The 18,484-nt window shown below is 51.0% G+C and overlaps 5 protein-coding genes across 5 annotated transcripts in view; 2 read left to right on the top strand and 3 right to left on the bottom strand.

Moving 5' to 3' along the window:
- Nucleotides 1-480: 480 nt before the first annotated feature.
- TGME49_313665 (hypothetical protein) lies at nucleotides 481-3,077 on the bottom strand. The gene has a single exon (XM_018782784.1). It carries the CDS (start codon nucleotides 2,227-2,229, stop codon nucleotides 853-855), a length of 1,377 nt encoding a protein of 458 aa, XP_018635409.1. The 5' UTR covers nucleotides 2,230-3,077; the 3' UTR covers nucleotides 481-852.
- A 2,362-nt stretch (nucleotides 3,078-5,439) lies between these two features.
- On the bottom strand, nucleotides 5,440-8,799 carry TGME49_313660 (hypothetical protein; the record flags this gene model as incomplete). The annotated part of the gene is made up of 2 exons (XM_018782783.1): nucleotides 5,440-7,405; nucleotides 8,675-8,799. 2 exons carry the CDS (start codon nucleotides 8,797-8,799, stop codon nucleotides 5,440-5,442), a joined length of 2,091 nt encoding a protein of 696 aa, XP_018635410.1.
- A 680-nt stretch (nucleotides 8,800-9,479) lies between these two features.
- On the top strand, nucleotides 9,480-10,787 carry TGME49_313650 (hypothetical protein; the record flags this gene model as incomplete). Its single annotated transcript, XM_018782782.1, has 3 exons — nucleotides 9,480-9,540; nucleotides 9,715-9,831; nucleotides 10,732-10,787. 3 exons carry the CDS (start codon nucleotides 9,480-9,482, stop codon nucleotides 10,785-10,787), a joined length of 234 nt encoding a protein of 77 aa, XP_018635411.1.
- A 376-nt stretch (nucleotides 10,788-11,163) lies between these two features.
- Nucleotides 11,164-12,822, bottom strand: TGME49_313640 (hypothetical protein). The gene has a single exon (XM_002364534.2). The coding sequence runs from the start codon at nucleotides 12,556-12,558 to the stop codon at nucleotides 11,953-11,955; it is 606 nt and encodes a 201-aa protein (XP_002364575.1). The 5' UTR covers nucleotides 12,559-12,822; the 3' UTR covers nucleotides 11,164-11,952.
- A 5,428-nt stretch (nucleotides 12,823-18,250) lies between these two features.
- Nucleotides 18,251-18,484, top strand: part of TGME49_313630 (hypothetical protein) — a gene marked incomplete at both ends in the record, with an annotated part of 46,187 nt that continues 45,953 nt past the window's right edge. Inside the window, one exon of the mRNA XM_018782781.1 lies at nucleotides 18,251-18,451. Within this exon, the coding sequence (XP_018635412.1) occupies nucleotides 18,251-18,451 (201 nt within the window). The remainder of the gene's footprint in view (nucleotides 18,452-18,484) is intronic.

Here is an 18,484-nt window from a genome sequence, read left to right as displayed (position 1 = left end):
ACAGTGTGCGTATTACAGCACATATTTCCGGATGTTAGTACATAAGGAGCAAGCTTGGTGATCAGCGTTTTTCCGACGCTGACATCCAAGAAAAAGCGCAGCAGTAAAGCCTGCAAACTGGCATGTGCGAATTCATTTCGGGCAAGCCCTCGCGGAGATGCTGGCGTTGGATACCTTATAAAGACAACGGAGCGGGTAGACTGTACAAAGCAGTTTCATTATGTTGAACAACCTGTCTGTCGTACGGAGTCATATCACAAGCTTTTACAGTTTCTGTGTAGGATGATGGAACCTAGACACTACGTCCCGCGGTACAATTCTTGTTACGAACAGTGTAGAGTGCATTAATGTACTTGACTATATTTAGGTATTCTAGCTCTTTCACACGTGGAGTGTAAAGGGAAAAAGACGATTAGACCGAAGGTCTTGACTCCAGCTGAAAAACAAATGGCGAATGACAGCCATGTACTGAATAGGAAACTCGCATTTGGGGGGCGACAGTCGTAAACGTAGAGATTAATGTGATCGAAGGACCTCAAGCAGGGTGTGCCACTGGCTACATATTTCGGGAAAGACTCCATCGTCACGTCTGCCCGACAAAAAGCCGTAGCGTTCCCAGGTTCTTTCGAAAATATCACCAAACAAATTACAATGTACGGCTCCAAAATGTCCTACACAACAACGGGGAGTACGCTACTCCCCAGTACGCACGTATCACAGTATGCCACTTTTTTTCACGACCGACCCGCATGATGTATCTACGAGGAAACTCGTGTCCGCTGCTGCCGCCATCCTACACACGACGTTAAGAAGAACGCGTCTCGCCCTCCCGCTCGGGACACTGTTTCACCCTTAATAGTTTCCGCGAGCAAGAGGATTGTCTGGCGATGTTTCATTTGTTGGAAGGATCGTTCCTGCCCCACCAGGACGACTGTTTCTCAAACGCGGCTGCTGTTGCAGTGCAATCGGTGACCGAGGTCCTCCCGGAGAAGCGTTCTGCAGACTGTGGAGGCTCCGTTCCGAATTATAATGGCCACCGGGATAGTTTGGATAAGCCATGGGGTTATCAATCGAACTTTCGTTCGACTGCAGAATCCTGCCCGCACTAACCCGTCCCGAGTACGAAGTCGTGCACCGACCGGACGACAGAAACGCAGCCGACGGCCTGCTTTCTTGGCGCCACCCTCCTGCTCTCGTCGCCGGCGGCACATCGGGATAGCGGCGGCCTCCACGTCTGCTCTCCGGAGAACTCGTTCCTGTTCCTTCCATGTTTCCGCTGGCATGCATCACACCTAATTTCGAACTCCTGGCTGGGACATGTCCACCTGCTGCTCCTGATGCCTGGCTAGTCGGATGGGACCTTGAAGCCAGATACTGTGTGTCTCGTAAACGACCCTCTTTTTCTACAGCTAGTTTTTCAGGAACGGCATCGCGTGAATATGGAAGAGAGCCTCCCGCGCCGGACACACACCGAGAAGACGCGATACTTGCTTTATCCGGGCTACCACCTTTACGTGATATCTCGCCAACAGGGCTCGTTGGCGACTTACCAGAGAAAGGATAACTGCACCCAGCTCGAGACGTTTTCTTTGTGTGATGATTGCTAGCAGGCGAATCACTCTGTCCCTCACGCGTAGCGGGAAGGTGCCCAGCAGCACGGTCGCTGGATTTCGCGGTCTCCCCACTTTTGTGGAAATTGGAATAGTAAGATCTAGCAGCGCGGACGGAGGCTGAAAAGGAATTGTTACGTAAGCGTGCTTGGCGTTCATTACCTTCGGCTCGCAGAGCCGGGCGTATGAGGGGATCGAACTGTCTCTGCTTGAAGGAATCAAAAACGCGAATTGGCTGATCCTTGCGCTTCTCCTCTATCGCACGGCAGATACTCTGGTGCTTTCCAATACGATCTTGAAGAAACCAGCGGTGACAGACAACGCACTGCATCCTTCCTTGATCATCCAAAAGCTCACTGAGTCCTTTTATTCTACCCCCATCACCCTCAATGTGCCAATCACCCTCGCCCTTTCCAGCACTCTTCGGTTGCTTCGGAGCTTTTGCGCACGCTTCCTTCATGTGTCGATCCAAGTCCGGTTTAGGAATTTCTGTGTCGCAGTAGGAACAGGGAAGTAACGCATAACTTTGCTTCTTTGCGCACGCCTTTTGGTGGAAACTAAGACTCGCCGGGAAGAATTTCCCCCCGCACATTGTACACACAACTGCTCGCTGATGCATCTTGGAGACGGAAAAAAGACTCTGAAAGTATCCCAGGTAAACTAAAAGTGAAGACGCGGGTCAAATGCCCTTTCCGTTGCTGAATTAATCCAGCTAGAACGAGACAAGCGCACCTCTGCCCGAACTCTGCCGTCATGCATTCCTTACAGCCTTGCGGCAAACGACCAGAAAACTCGTAAACAAAACGGAAAGTGTGGATGAGAGGAGAGATGATGGGCTGGGTTGCCGTGGTTGCGCCCCGGAGAGCACATACGCAAGTCTTTGCCAGCTTCTTCCTCGGCAGAGTTTTGAGAGAAAGGGGGAATAGAAGACAAAAAGTCACGGAAAAACGTAACTTTGAACATAATATGATGGGACTTGACCGAGTGCTTGAGCTACGAAGAGCTATACTACAGTGTCCCCTTCGTTTGTCGAGTCACTGTTCAGTTCTCACAAAGTAGCCGCTTACCGCGACAAAAGGCTAAGGGCAGAGCGGCGAAGAAGAAACCGAATTCCTTAAGTTGAGCCCAAAATGGTATCAGTACCATCCGAAAACAATTGCTCTTAAGATGTAACCATACGATGATCAGAGGCGACTAAAAAAGACACTCAAGCTTTCTGTTTGGCCCCGTTGGACAACTTTGACTCGACTAGCGCCAATGTAGGTCAACAGCACGTCGCTTCCAAGCGTAGACACATTGTTCAGTAGTGGAATTCGACAGACAAACGGCACACCTACCATGCTCCGTACGTCAGATGTATTCAATGCGAAAGTTAACTAAGAAAGGTATCTACGCTCTCCAAAGCCCGTTGGTGTGACGTGTCGCGCAGCCGAGTAAAATGCACACACCAACCGCGGCCAAGGCGTGATAGAGGAAATACGGGAATAGGGAAAAATAGCAAGCGTGTGCGGAAAATACTGGGCCTGATGAAATAGAAGAACATCCAAGAGGGCGCTACTTTCAAGAACAATACGCTTTAGGAGAGATCCCCTTTTGGGTCGAGGAGTTAAATGCCGTTAAACAGCATCGGTGCTTGCCAATGGTGCGCATGCAGAACTGCATTCGCAACTCACGTATCTGGGCTCCGACAAGCTTTTTACCCATGTTGTCAGATATCACTCCTCTTTTTTGTTCTTCTAAACTTACACAGTTGCACCATCCGCTAGAGGCACGGAAGGAACACACTGATCGTTTGAAGGAACAAAAAACAATGTGGTTCGTCGTTTTGGAGTGTCAACCGATAACTCTTGCAGTTGGAACGTGCTGCTCACTTTGCATTTGTTGTAATGTACTACAATGCAAGTTTGGACAAACGTATATGGTTAAGTCAACAACTATAGACACCCTGGGAAAGCCGTACGTTACATGACCGCCACCCTTAACCCCCGCATTTGCCATTGTTTCCCTTTCAATCATGCACAGACTTGACAATGCTCGTGGCGACAAGATGTGCCCATCAAAGTCACGAACGAACCAACATGAGTCTCACATTCAAGCAACGCCTTGGCTCAGTTGTTCTGCGAACGGAATGGTTCCCGTTCCCTGAAAACAGTAAACAAGTTGATGAGTGATTCAGAAACACGATTTCAGTTAGTTTTGACATATCTGCAGTTGAACCACAAACTGTGAAACGACCGAAGTAAACAGTGCATGTGAGCGTACATTCATATACACCTATTCGATTTGCTTTAGCATTCAAAGCAAAACTTTGTTCGTCCCTGCCCGTGAAGTACAGTAGATTTCTCGCTCTTTTGGTGCTGTGTCGGGAGGTTCTAGGAAACCAACAAACATTTTAGAAGACTTTTGTCGGTAATGAATCTCCATCCCATAGACTAAATGCATGCGTAGAGAAAAACCCTCTTACAGCAAGCTTATGGGACAACGTAGGATAGTCAACTTCCATTGGCCAGCCTGCCTGTGGCAAACGCTCTGGTCATGCCTTGCGTGCTTCAAACCCGGAGCCGGAAGGACAGAACAGTCAGTCTGCAGGGGTGGAAAAGGATAGTAGAGACCACTTCTTGTGCCCAGGTGTTCCACTCATCGCAGACTCACCCGTCCTCTGTGGGAACGTTTCACTGATCTATTGACCGAGTCTGGTTAAGGAGATTTGCTTTTTTCCTTGTCATTGGCTCGACGCGAAAGTGACTGGGAACCGCGGGCTCTACCTGCCCACCATTTCCTATGGCGATTGCATACATTCTCGTGTCCTAAAAGAAACCCCACTAACTTTACAATCAGACACTGCCAGTGATTACAGTCGCGTGAAGGATTCTACTCAGCGTCAGCCGGCTGAACGACACTTCATTTAATGCATGAATTTTCTCCCGTAACCGAGAGGCGCTGAAACGAAGGCAACGCACCGACGACTGCACCGATTGACTGATCTTAGCTGCTTTCAGCGCTGTACATGGTCCCACGAGACAGCTGCACATCTCAGTCTTCTTGACAACGGCAGATTGGTACATCTGATTGCGCTTCTTTAGACGTCTCATGTTGAGACATGTTCTCATCATCGCCGTCATACCGTACACATTTCATTCATACAAGGTCGGCGTTAGTCACTGTCATTCGCATTTGTGTCCTGTCGCGCACAATTTAGGTCTAGCAAGACGCCGCTGCACCGTCATTTGAAGTCGTTTAAACAACCACCGTAGCCTCGACATTAAACCCGAAGCAGGATGGCAAAAATGGCGTGTCAAAACTGTTGTATTTACTTCCTGCACAAAAGCCACTCAACAGGAGGTGAAACGGGAGATGCACCGCTTCGCACACAATCGTAGACCCGCGTATTATGCAAACATCTCCAGAGCGAAAATGACGTGCAGAAAAAGCTGTGTAAAACTAGCGGCTGTGATTCGAACTGAAGTTGGCCGATTACTTGGCAAATTGTGCACACGCACCAATACTTTCCTTGTAGCATAACTTATTGGCGTGCTTTCGCAGCCGCAGAGACTGGGAAAGAGCATCCCACCAGTAAACAACCCCTGTTCTGAACAGCTCAAAAAGTGAATGTCCAATCGAAGTAAAGCACGGACAGAATCACATCTTCCCTATCAAATCATCTCAACGACGCACGATTCCATTATGTGGATCTCCTGCGTCCACCGATGTATCAACCCTGGTGCTGGGTCACAGCACCCTAAGCCTGTGTTGGTCCTTCGAGATTTTTCTAGGTGGCATAAACTCGGAGAATTAGCATGCGTCGGACCAAGCACGTCTCATGCATGAATCAAGATCGGTTCGTCATTTTATTCACCACATGTTGGAGCCTTTCAATGCAATGTGCAACGTCATTCAAAAAACTGCTTCGAAGGAGGCTTCCAGGCACGGGGCAGTCGTGTGTAAATAGGAATGCCAACTCTGGAACAAGGGAGGGTTCCTCTATAAACGCGCCTGCAATGGCTGCACGTTTCAAAAGATCTTCTGCTGTGGCCCCGAGCAATGCGACTTCGGAGTCTGACAAAACCTCGTAGGGTGCTTGCTTTTCTCCATCGAGAGCTTCTGCCGCTCCTGTGGCAGCCTCCACCTGCGCCTTCAAGACCTCAAGGCGGGCTTCGAGGTGATGGATACGGAACAACAAAGCCTCTTCTTCCAACGTGATAAAGTTTGATATAGCGTCCGCCTCCTGTTTCGCGACTAAACCGTAGGCTCGTCTTGCAAGTTCGCTTGCAAGGCGTAGATTATTTTGCTGCGCACGAAAACCGCGTTCCAGTTTCCTGAGCACCTTTCTGGTGGGCATAATCACTTTGGGGCGCACGTCTGGAGATTCTTCGGTGTGCGCTTTTGCCTTCAGCGCAGCACCCAACATATCCATTGCAGCATCAATTTTCGCCTCGTAAGAAGTGATTTTTGCAGCCACCAGCATTGTGGACAAGCGAGCTAGTCTTGCGGCTTTGCGGCACAAAAGAGTTTCCTGCAAAGCTTCGCGGCTGTACTCCGAGGCGACGTGACTCGCAGCTGCAGGAACGTCCGAGCCCATAGCCCCCTCCAGCTTGAAAAAAGCCTTCCATAAGTTTCCACTGTGGAGCTGCCTTTGCAGGTCAAGCACTTGCCAGACGGACTCCGCAACACGTGACAACTGCCTAACTGTTTTCGGTTGGCCTGTGGAAGGCGAAGGCAAGCTGTCCTGATCTTGCGAATGCATTGAAATGAACGGTGGTCTGGCGGGGGGAGAACGCGGAGAGTCGGACTCACGCTCAGGTGAAAGGAGTGAAGGGAACGGTTGTGGGAAGCTTGTGGGACGAGGAGGGAGTGGTTCTGGGCTGGCAGCACCTTCCGTTGGGCTAGCATACGGTGGCGGAGGATCTTTAGGCGCGTCTTGCACAAGGCCGGAGGGGCCGAAATCGCGGGGATTGCCATCCCGATTTTCTTCCTCAAAGGGCTCATCCTCCCTCGACATTGTGATTACCGTACAGAAGATGAATGCGTAAACGGTGGCGAAAATGACAGCAATCGCGTGGTTGGCAATCTGCCGCTTCCACACTGGAATATAAGCGAAACTTTGCTCGCCCTCGCTGTCGGGGGTCAAAGCCGCTTGACCATCAACGACTTGAACGGGCCCTGAATCCACTTTTGGCGCTCCCTTTGCCGCCACCTCTGTTGAGGTCCGTCCCAGAAACAGTTCATTCCATCTGTGGCTTGCACGACGCGAGTTTATCACCGCAATAACCACTGCCATAGCTATCACTGCCGTCGCAGCCGCCACCAGCTTGGCAGCAGGCGCCTTGGCAACCAGTTTTTTAGCCTTTTCTCCCCTCGGAGACGAGGCTGCAAAAGCTGCGACCCGATTTGTTGGCGGATGTGTAGACATTTCACTCAGTGTCGCGCGTCCCTCGCGTTTGTCTTCCGCCGTCTTTCCTCTACGGAACGCCGTGGCAGCAATCGCCGGTAGCAGCAAGCACACTGATAACGCAAGAGCGAGGTGAATTATTGAGCGTTGACTCAGGTATCGTCTTCTGAATGGGGTTCGCCCTGCAGAGCGAGACTGGCTCCTGGCAGAGTGCGAACAACCCGATTTTGAACATTCTAGTGACGAACATCGATCTCCGGGACAGTCTGAAGTTCTACCTTCTGTTTGTGAAAAAGAGTTTTCCCCGTCAGTTTTCGTCTCTGCAGACGGTGTTCTGAAGCTCCGTGACCTGTCATGGAGCGCACCCCTGCCGGGCTGATACCTGCTGGCGGCAGCCTCGTGAATGCTGAGCTCACCACATGTCAGAACAGAAAGAAGTAGACCTAAAAGAAAAACAAAACGAGTGGATGCAATGCGGGATGAAACCTCCATTCTTACCCACTCTGGAGGACTGTGAGAAGTGGAAGGCGACACTGCAGAGTCGTCTACAAGACTATAGACCCATGCCTAGGCTTTCAAGCGCGTAAAACACAGTCACCGCCAAGCATTTGAGTATCCTCCTCCCTGCGTCAAACCTTGAGCTCCGTGGCAAGCCTTTTCGAAGAACATGATCACAGGACTCCTATCCCAATTACGGTCCAGTGCCAACCGTTTTCCCAAATATGCATCAACCCCACAAAAATGGTACAACGTGAGGCGCACTGTTGGTGGTTTCCGAGCGACATTTTTGAACAAAGACGGAAGCCTACCAGGAAGGCAAAAGAGTTTCAGCACTCCATCTCATTTACAACGTCAACTGTTTACCACGGGTGTTCCCGCAGTTGAGCACCACCGTTTAAGGAGTTGACTTTCCCGGAGGGGCTCTCCAGAAAACTCAGCACTCATCAACTCGAGACATCGAATAAACTCCGAACACTTTTATTGCAAGTTGTCGAACGTTTCGACCGAAGCACGTGAGTTAAGTTTTAACGCCTCGACAAAACAAACGACTGGAGACGAAAGAACACCAGAAGCAACCGAATGCCCCACGAGTGGAAAATTCTGTTCCGCTTCAACGAGAGGCATCCGAAGCATTTTGAACATGGGACCAACGGGCACTGTAGAAGGGACAAAACATGTCAAAAATGTCAGTCTTAACGAAGGACATATGCATCGCATGTCTCTGCGTAAAGACAGTACTGTATCCATGAAAGCCCCCGCCACCGGCCAACCGTGGGGCGCTGTTGCCCCACTTTTCCCTGTTCATGGAACAGGGCCACAGGTCAGCATGGCGCTTCGTGAATCTTCTTTGAAGGTACTTGTTCATAATCGGAAAGGCGAACTAGCAGTGACCCCCAAGAAAGTACAAGTTCAGTTCCTGCGGAAGGCAACTACAAAAAATGTACCGACAGACTCCGCCTGTAGCCGGCCGCCCGGCACTCCACGATTGTGCCTGCTGCTCGCCAGAGTCGTGCCCCGACGTGGCCCAATCAACAGGGAAATCGAAACTACATCTTAGATCCCACTGAGTTCACCTTTGTGACTGTCTTCCCCCTCTGACGTAGAGCCAAGCGCCGAGGGATCGTCGTAATCGAGGGTCTCTGTGTGCCGGCACTGAGTTTATCAGCCTGCTTACCTAATGAACCCTGTGAAATCTGCAGATGTGCCGAGACGCTTTGTACACCAGGGAACCTGAAATTGAAAAGAGTCGGTCGGAAAAGACGCCGTGTTTCCAGTAGTAGCCAACCATTCACGGGACATGTATAACCGAAACTCTCCTCGTCTCTCTTCTACATGAAGGGCACCACAAATGCCCAAATGAGAAATCCGGCCACACGCGCACGAAGACACGGCTAAACTTCACTTTCCAATGTATTATCTTTAACTGGAAGATGCCATGCGGTCCAGGTGCTTTGGAACGACTCCCAGTGGTTGTGGACTTCTTTATTGAGTGCGGTGTGACGAACACTACCAGCTCGAAAGATGCTGACTACAAATCGCTGTTTAAAAAAACAGGGTTGACCGGTGTTGACCCGCAGTAACGAGTTTGGTCGTATCCTGGATGCATGTGATCTGTCGTCACCAGACACCGCACGCAGTACAACCGCCAAGAGTGCCAGGAACGATCTGCCCATGTTGTTCACAACACCTCCGTAGGCGAAGAATTCACATTTCAGCAACGTATCAATAACTCTCGAATACAGATTTTCCTGGGTCAGGCAGTTTTGAACGTCCGTTTTGATCGAGCGTTTCTGAGGGTTCGCCCGTGTGGGGTAGGCGTTTGGCTAGCTCTAACTCCTCTCCGTGACGTCGTAGTCAAAACACATAAAATAAGGTTCTAGCGCAGTGGAGAGTCTAATGCAAGTTCAAATCTTTCTACGCTCTGTTCGCTTTTATGAACAACAACCAAACAATTTCATAAAAACACAAATGCCACCAAAATGAGGGAATTGCACATCATTGGCTTGGCTGTGCTCTGGACAAGCAACTGCGTGTCATCTGGTAAGGAACTCTTCCACCGTTTTCTCCTTGTCAGTGCGTCTTTCCACCGTTCTTTCGCTCCTCATCGTAATTCCCACTCTCCAAAGAGGCAAATCAGCAGCTGCCTGTTCCACCATCAAGAACGCGCGTCACGATTTTGCTTCCATTCTCTGATGGGTGTTTTGAACCCTGCAGGCTTCGCGCAGAGGCAGGATCCGTACCTGAGAGGAAGAGTTCCTCCTTTGCCGAGCTCGCGTCAATATTCTCCGTTCGATCTCGCTCGACAACGACTCGATAACCCGCCGCCTCCGGGTAAGGAAACGCCGCAAATATCACTTGCACACGATCCATTGGCGCATCCGGCACTTGCTCTTTGTCGATCTTAGAATTACAGGGGAACACTGAAGCTGTTCAGAAGCAGAGAAGCGCCAAAGGCAAACCAAGAGCGAGATGCACTTGTTCAAGACTCTGTGGGGTCGCAAACAAATCAACGAACTCACGGTGATATCGAAACGTATGCGGAAGAAATCAGTTCAGCCGTGGTTCGAAGATCGCAGTCTTACTGACGATCCCTCTGTAGTTCGGACGAAAGCTCTGCACGACTACGCAACACTGTTATACTTTAGAAAACTGTGCAGATGTGCTTCGAATCATCTCCCTCGTCTGCGCTGCTGAAGACCCGGCCCACTGCACAGTCAGCAATCCCTTAGCGTTCCAGACACAAGTCCTGGCCGGGATGTGTCGCGGAACTAGGCCCTTCTCATCTATGCCTCTCCTTATGATTACGTACAGTTTCTAGCGGTCGTCCATCCCGTGGCCGGATTCACCCGCTAGCCGTTCCTGATAACGCTGATGCGGTGAATGAGGTTGAAGCGCCTGCGCGTGCTTCGGATGGGATGTCCTGGTTTCGGAGCCGCTTCTATATGAAGTACCCGTCAATGCTGCCGTACACTCGAAGCACTCTACACAAAGAACACTTTCTTTACTTACCAGAGGATAATTCATCTGCACCCGATTCCCAAGACGATACGGTAATGGATGCAGCAGCAGGTGCTCCATTCAGTGGAGCAGCGTCCCGTCTTCAATAGCTTTTTCACCTGCAACGTACGAGTGCATTGCTAAGGGGTCATGGTGAAACACGGTCACCACTCAAGGACATGTGAATATAACGCCGGGGGCGAATGACGTTGTTTCCATTCATGTTTATCGCAGCATGTGTGTTGCCTCTTCAAGATCTACCATATCAACCACAGAGCAGATCCTCATGAGAAAAGAGTTACGCAGTGCTTTTTAAGGAAGTAACCGCACCGGTGGAGGACGGTGTCGCTGCTGCCTCTTTTCAAATCACCAGATCCAGGTAACTATCCTGCCCAATGTACGAGACAACGCGCTCGAATTTGTGACGCCATTGTTATCCGGGTTGGAGTCTCAAAGGGGACGGGACGCCAGCATGCTTGCCAGACGTTCCAGACACGCCTCCTTGCTAATCAGTTTCCGGCGTGCAAAACGTTTCAGTGCTTCTTTCGCAAACCAGCTTATTGTACAATGGACGCTCCGCCTCCGTCATACGACGGCTTCGCTGTGTGATTGCTGATTCGGGTGGATCACTGCATGTTCTGGAGCGGAACTATTACCGAAGCACTTCCTCCCAACAGTCAACCGATGACAACTGCACATCAAAATGCAGTGTGCGACGTTCAAAGCACAATACTTCGCCTTCGCTATTTCCTCAGATTTCGGGTGCCTGCAACCACTCACCACTCGCTTCCTACGCAGGTCCCATTTTGCCAAAACGCATTTCCACGGCAATTTCTTAGACTCGTTCTTACGTGACCGCTGCCACAACGACCATATGGTAGTGTTGGTTCCACATCGTGTGCCAGTGGTGAGACCATAAATTCTGGATAAGCCACCATTTACGGTGCGGTGTTTCCCTGTTCACGACGGCAAAAAAAGAGACAGTCCACCTCGGCCCGATTACGGCACTGAATCGTCAAGAATAGATGACACCGACAGAAGAACAGCTTTTGTAAGAGCATAGTGAACTCTGAAGTCGCCTCTACTACCTTCGATGAACTCATCGGTTTGCAATCTTTTCCATCACATCACACACCGTCAGCGAGATAACCCTTTGTTCCGCTTCACGCTTCTCTCCTGCAACAGAGGAAACTAGGCAGCGACAAGCGACCTTCCCCGCTCCCGCAAATACCATCCAGATATATACACATATATGTATATATGAGAGGATTGCACTCGGAACGCAGCAAATTTCGGCATTATACGTTCCCCAAAATCAATGCACGTGGCCTAGGTCGAGTGTGCCACACGTTTCGCCAATACGGAGCAGGAGGAAGGGGAAACAAAACGCCACGGCAGAGCAAGACTTTCCGGTCAAAATCGATAAGGCCCATCTACGATTTGTTTCCTAGTACATTAGGAGCCACCTGTTTCTTTGTTGCCGGTGCCACAAGATTCTTCACCTGCACTCTTCGTGCCCAACTCGCCAAGTTGTTGGTGAGGATTGACGCTCCGTCCTTTTGCTTCAGTCACATCACGCGTAGGTCTCTGTGGAGGGGGGTAACAGATCGGGTGGTACTGAGAGTTCGACATTACGGACCCTTGAATGAACTTTCCTTCAATGCATTCGAGAAGCATGGTGTCCAGAACTTGGCCTTGTCGAACATGCTTGCGATCCTCTGACACCTCGTTGTACAGACACAACTCACATTTGACGTCTTTCTCCCGCGTTTCGGTGCACACCACGGAGAATTGCTCGTTGCTGGCACCCATTTGAGCTACGTAGTCTCTAATCCCCTCTTCGTACATTTGCCGGTCATCGGCAGGAACGTAAAATGGTGTTAAATTCGCATCGCGGGCCGCATCTCCAGTGCGAAAGAAGCACCGTGCAACGCCTGTCTCGCGGACGCGGCGGCTCTCAACGAGGAGCAGTCCACAGTGGACGGCCAGGGAAAACAGGGCCACTGCCCTCAAGAGTGAAGCTGACCGTCCTTTTGATGGGTGGCACACGAAGAAATCCATTGTGAGGTTTTCTGTGATACAGAAGGTCGCTGTAAGACACCGTCACGCACTGCGGGGAAACAGAGACGAAGACAGCAAAATGGGCCAATAGGGGTCAACTGGATAGACACAGTCGTACGTAACGGTTCATTAGGTCCTTCCCACGCGCATCTTTCGATGCCTCTCTTACTCTGACAACATGAAGCAAACGCCGACGGCAAAAGAAACCATACAATCAAGCGCGGAACACAGCACGCGGTCGCATTGCTCGTTTGTCTTCTTTGCGTTCGTTAAGCACGGTAAATTCAACGCCCTTAGCCCCGTACAGCCTCCTCCTCCAACTCGACGGATGCACACCGCTGTCTCCGTCTCTGGTCGCGGCCCTCGCCCCGCATGCATCCGATTAACACCCCATGGTTTTTAGTCGCACGCAAAGCTGTCTCGCTCTGGCGACAAGGCAAGCAAGCAGGATCTTGATTCGGCCTTGCAGTACCAGGGGAAAAGGCGGCGTAATGCTATGCTTCCCTCAGACATAGTAGATTTCACTGTTCGGCCGGAAGGCGGCCTGTCCATAATGTGCAATTTTCATGGCGGAGAAGTGTCTCTGCGCATGGATTGCATCCAACAGAGACAGGCGTTGATGCTGTTTTGTAATACGGAAACTAGTGAGTCCACGGCCTCGAGTCCATAAGAAGCCAAAATCAAGAGATTTGGGGTAAGTTGGCGGCGCAAGATTCATCAGTCTTTTTGCTTCGCAGCCCCCTCTTGCATCTCCACTTGACTGGATACTCTAGCAGCTTCCGCTGAGTACGAAAGAGATGAAGAGGTGATGTCGCTATGCTTCAGGAAACAAGAAAGCGTTTTGATGAACGTAGAGTGGAGGAGTCACGGCAGAGTCCGGGCCCATTTGTGCGGTGCTGTGCGAGTGACGAACTGTATGTCATCACAAAAGACTGAATGACTGCGTCTTGCCAAGACAGAGAGGCGGACGGGCCCCTCAACGTGGTCTCCCTCTCGTGTGCATCGGAGGAACTCACCCCCGCTTCCTGAAGGGCCCTCGCACCCAGATAGACTAGAGTTCGCGAGGAGTTTGCTGATTTGCTGGAAACTGTTGACCGATGCTAGTTCCCAACTGACTGTAGCCTCATGGCAAGGCATTTCTCATTCGAGAGAACCAGTGGATGTCTGGCTGCTGAATGATGTCAGTAGGAATTTGTATAGCAGGAACGACATTACATCTAGGATGGTGACTCAAGCAGCATGCTCGCCGCCACTTTTTCCAGGATAGACGACAGCTGGTGCCGAAGTTCACTGAACCGAGTCGTTAATCGTGACTACGCCATCGCTTCTAAACAGCACATCTTCTAGAGGATATTGGGTACCCTTATGGTGTGATGACCGGCTGACAGAGCCTTGAGCAGTCGTGGCCTCAGTGAATAATTGCTGCTCCGTGTACATCGTTGAAACAAAAGACTGTTAGAAAACGCTCGTCAGCGTGGCTCTTCCCGAACGAAAAGAAGGCTGCATGGAAATGCGTACTTGAAACGGCCATATCTGTGACCGGGAAGGCACCGAAACAGAGCGGAAACTGTGTCATCGATACTGCTATTGGAAAAAGAAGAATCTGATTTAGCAGGAAGCCTAACAATACCTGCTTAAATGCAAGTACGTTTAGGCCTTTCGAGGCGCTAAACGACCATTGCTTGCCCGACGTGAGCTCTATCCCTTTTTTCATACATTCTCACAAGGGGACCTTGACGGATGAACCAGGATGATCCCCAACTTTTTGTGCCTTTCCTGGCTCTGTGGACCCGGTGCACGTGATGCGTGCCTATCTATATACGACAATCCCAGAGAGACGTCTCTTCAGTCGACCACCCCAACTCACTCCTGCATGTGTCCTATACGCAGCTTCGCTATGCTTTCTCGGGGTTACACGCATGGAGTGGTGGATATAATAAGAACAGTGTATCTTCGCCAGAGATCAATTCGGTTGCATATTCACGAAGTTTGGACGGAAACGAGAGAAGCTCTTTCACGTATATGATGTGAACATTCCCCCCGAACGATCTCCCCAACAGTTCATCAAAATTTAGCACCTTCCCCACTTGTGGACTGCCTGTACACGGCCGCAATGCAACCGACATCCTGTAAAAAAAGAAACACAACACTACTGTTTTCCTATCCATGTTGGTCACACAAATTGCCATGAAACGGCAAAGCAATACACAGTCGACCTTCGAAGGCTTGCCACTACCGCGTTGCCTTAGTGAGCACAATCTGGTGTCTGCTGCCACTGGCTGGCTGTAAACTGTGTCTTAGATCGCTCGAACTCTGAAAAAACGCCTCGAAAAACCTGTCATGGACCTTTTGCCACTGTTTAAGCGTCATATGCGTTTGGATGAATTCCTTGTGCACTCAGTGGAAGTGAGTGAGGCTGACCCGTTCTCTGCAGATGCCCGCGAGGATCATGCTGACAGCGTCTTTGCCATTGAATCGGTAGACTCAAAGCAAAGAAATCCTGCGACACAGGCTTTTCAATGGCAAGCCCCTTGGTACAGATGGCTTAGACACAGTGGCGCGGGTGTGTTACATATTTGAGACAAGTTTGCAGAATAGGAAAACTCCCGTGGCTTTCGGTCAGCATTGGCGGTCCCTGCAGGCAACAGACAAATTCTCTGCTGCGGAGACTGCAAAGAGATGTCAGCTTGTTTTCGTCCTAAATATGATATGCTCGACCGATACAGATGCTTATCTTCCTTCGGTTCTTTGCTAAGCGATCTGTCAACTCCAACGTTTGTTTCGCGATCCCCCCCTTTGTGGGCTAAACACGGAGTTTCCCCAGCAAGGACGAAACACGCATTGCTTTTCTGTTCCTAGCTTTTCAGTCACATCCCCAACATACATTTCTCGCTAAAAGCGTTGCTATGTCCTCTGTCATACCTGTCTTAAAAATCAGAGCCACAACACTTGGTGTTGTACCGACATGAATCTCGAGCTTCTGTAGTGGCGGTATGACTTCCAGTGGAAACCACCGACACTTGGAAACAGCAGACAGACACTCAATAAATTCCAGCCTTCCGGCCGAAAAGGGTTTGCCAAGATGAAACGGTTGCAGTTTTTCACCATTTCAGAGCCTTGGAACACACAAGACTGAAAAGACTACTATCCCTACGTCGATGATTACAACCCCCAGGCGGTGTCAACGGGCCGTGCAACTAGGAGCCTTGTGTGCTAACACTTTGGTGACCAACTTCATGTTACGCGGCATGACGGAGCGTTGTCTCCACTCCCGCTTCATCAGTGCTTGATGTCTTGTTAACGTGCCAAGAAACGGGAGTAGAGCGTGTTGCAAAATGCCAGGTCTCGGCTACCAGATGAGTGCATGCAGCTCGAGATGATTGTGGACAGCACTCAGCGGACGACATCATGGTTGTCGGCGCCCCTCATTCAGGGTAAGACATTCCGGTTTGACTTTCCGCTGCATCTGGTGCCAACCGAAAGAAAAGGCATTTTTCCAAAAGTTACTATCCCCTTGAGAGTACTGACTTTTTCCGAGGGAAGTAGGACTACGCTCACGGCGCGGAAAAGTCCCTCTACGGAGTGTCATGTTGAACTTCTCCGCGTTTCCGGGCACGGATATCGCTGCGATATGTTTTCTCAAAAGCGTGGGTTTCGAGAGTCGCTGGTACGGGAGGGTTCCCTGTTTCCTCCTTTCATCTCTGACGTATTCTCCATGCTGTCACTTGTTTCCTTCTTGATTCAGAAAACAACCCTGTCAGCTTCGTTCACTTTTCCGTCCCTTTGTTCGTTTGGCCCTGCGCTGTGCTGGCTCTTTGCGGGTGCCGACCGCCGACAACAGTGACTTAACACACTGAGTCCGCTTCTAAATCAATGGTACTTCCCCCCTTGGTGTCATTTTTCGCACTTTCGGGGCCTCGTATTCTCCGGTTTTTATCTTGCCTTCAAAGCCATCTCCGTTCCTTCTGTGGCGCTGCTGCCCACTTCCCTTCCGCCATCTAAAGGTTCACTGCACAAGAGCGTCCGATAGTCGAACAGACCTGCACTTTCTTTGTTTTTTCAGACCACGATTTCCTTTTCCGGACTTTTTCCCCCGTCAAGGTTCTTCACGAAATCGCCGTCAGAGGTGTCTCATCTCAAGCCCGGCGGAGCAGCATCCAACTTTCGAGGACCTTGAGCCACATTTGGACAGTTAGCTACTCTTTGTTTCCACTTTACCTCACTCCTACGTTTCTCAGAATCCCGTGTCAGTACACCCACTCCTAGTTTTCTCATCAAGGTTCTGAGTGGCAGCAGCTGGCGCCCTCTCGCTGACCGAACAGGACTCCGGTGCCTTCTTGGCGAACTGCCCATTTTGCAAAGAGGAACCTCGTCAAGTCCTTCACTGCTTTCTGTATTGCATGTCTTTTTCTCAGTAAAGGTATGCGTCCTCCTCAAGTCCAACCGGATCCGTGGGATATAGCCTTCCTCTGTCTTGATCGTTCACCTCTCCTCGCTAGCTGCTGGCCATGACCGTTGGGCAGGTGTGTCGGTGCCTTCCAGTTCCTCTCTCTTTTCGTTACTCTGCTTGAGATTCCTTCTTTTCCTTCGCTAGAAGCGCTCAGACGTGAATCTTGACGGACGCATGCTGGCACCTTTTAAAAAATGCTTTATGCATGCTTCTTCCGTATTCCTGTTCCCTTTAGTCCGCCCTACTCCCCTGCCTGCCGGTGCCGCGCCCGCCGACACGGTGCGTGCTTGACTCCGTTGTCTTCTGTTAGGTGAAGAGGTGTTTGGGATCCAAGAACGTCCTCACGTTCCTTGTCGAGTTTCGGCAGGCACAGCTGTACCCGTTCCAATCGTCCACGACCAGTTTTTGTCAGCGGTGCGGGGACTCCCCGTACCGATTGTTTTCACTGGAGCAGTCGCGCCGGTGCTCGTCGACGGGGTTCCGATAGGCCGAGAGAAACCTCAAGTCGAGTCCCCGTGTGGCATCTAGATAGCGACAGAGGAATGCAGAGGGGAGGAACTGTCGTAAGTCTGCGGACCGACGGCACTCTGCGAGCTCGCGAAGAGCCGCCTGCCACAGCAAGCAGAGAAAAAGTTCATACCACCCACCCGCACGTTTCAGGTCAACTCCGTCAAGAGAAAGGAGTGGAGCCGGTTTCCAAAATTGAGTCGATCAAGACGCAAACCCGAGAAAGCGCGCCCTTTCTGGAGGGCCCGTCCCGGCCTTCTCTGTTAGATCACCGAGTAGAGCAAGAAACATCATCGTGACGATTTAAACTCGCTATATTTGACCTCTGCCAGGCAATCCCATCCCTTCCCGGTGTCTCGGACACCGGAGGCAACGGGACTCTCTGTGTGCCCGTTCGCCACGAGGTGCGGCTGTGCCGTGGTATTCTTACCACTTGTTCGAGCTCGCTTTTCGTCTGCCTTGTTTCCGTTCCGTTGTCTCCAGCCGACGTTTGTTTGCTGGCGCCTCTGCCGCAGGATGATGCCTCTGACTGGACGCTCTTAGGTCAATACCTGCGTCGTTAAGCGCTTCGCGTTTCCGCCTCCCACCAACGTTTCCGCGTTCTCACTCGGACGTGCTATCTCGAATGCAGTGGTAGCTTCTGGAGGGCAGCGCCGCTCTGTTCAGGCGCCGCAGCTCGGAGCGAGGAGAGCAGGGGGACCCGGAGGCGACGAAGAACAGCGACGCGACTGTGCGATGCTGACGTCCTTGCTGCTCTCGCGGCTGAATGCCGCCTTGTCTTCCGTCTTCCAGGACATCCAGAGAGATCAGCTGAATTTCTCCCTTCTCGCGGGGGAGCTCTGTCTCGAAAAGCTTCGCCTCAAAGACAACGTTCTCCTGCCCTTCTCCTTCCCCCTGCAAGTCACCTACGGCTGCATCCGGTCACTCCGGATCAAGGTAAAGAACGGTGACAGGAAACAGCACGCGAGA

The sequence above is a fragment of the Toxoplasma gondii genome, chromosome XI (assembly GCF_000006565.2).
Source record: "Toxoplasma gondii ME49 chromosome XI, whole genome shotgun sequence".
In the NCBI taxonomy this organism is placed as follows: domain Eukaryota; phylum Apicomplexa; class Conoidasida; order Eucoccidiorida; family Sarcocystidae; genus Toxoplasma; species Toxoplasma gondii.
Note: the sequence above shows the minus strand (reverse complement) of the source record. Positions and strands in the feature narration are given on the sequence as shown.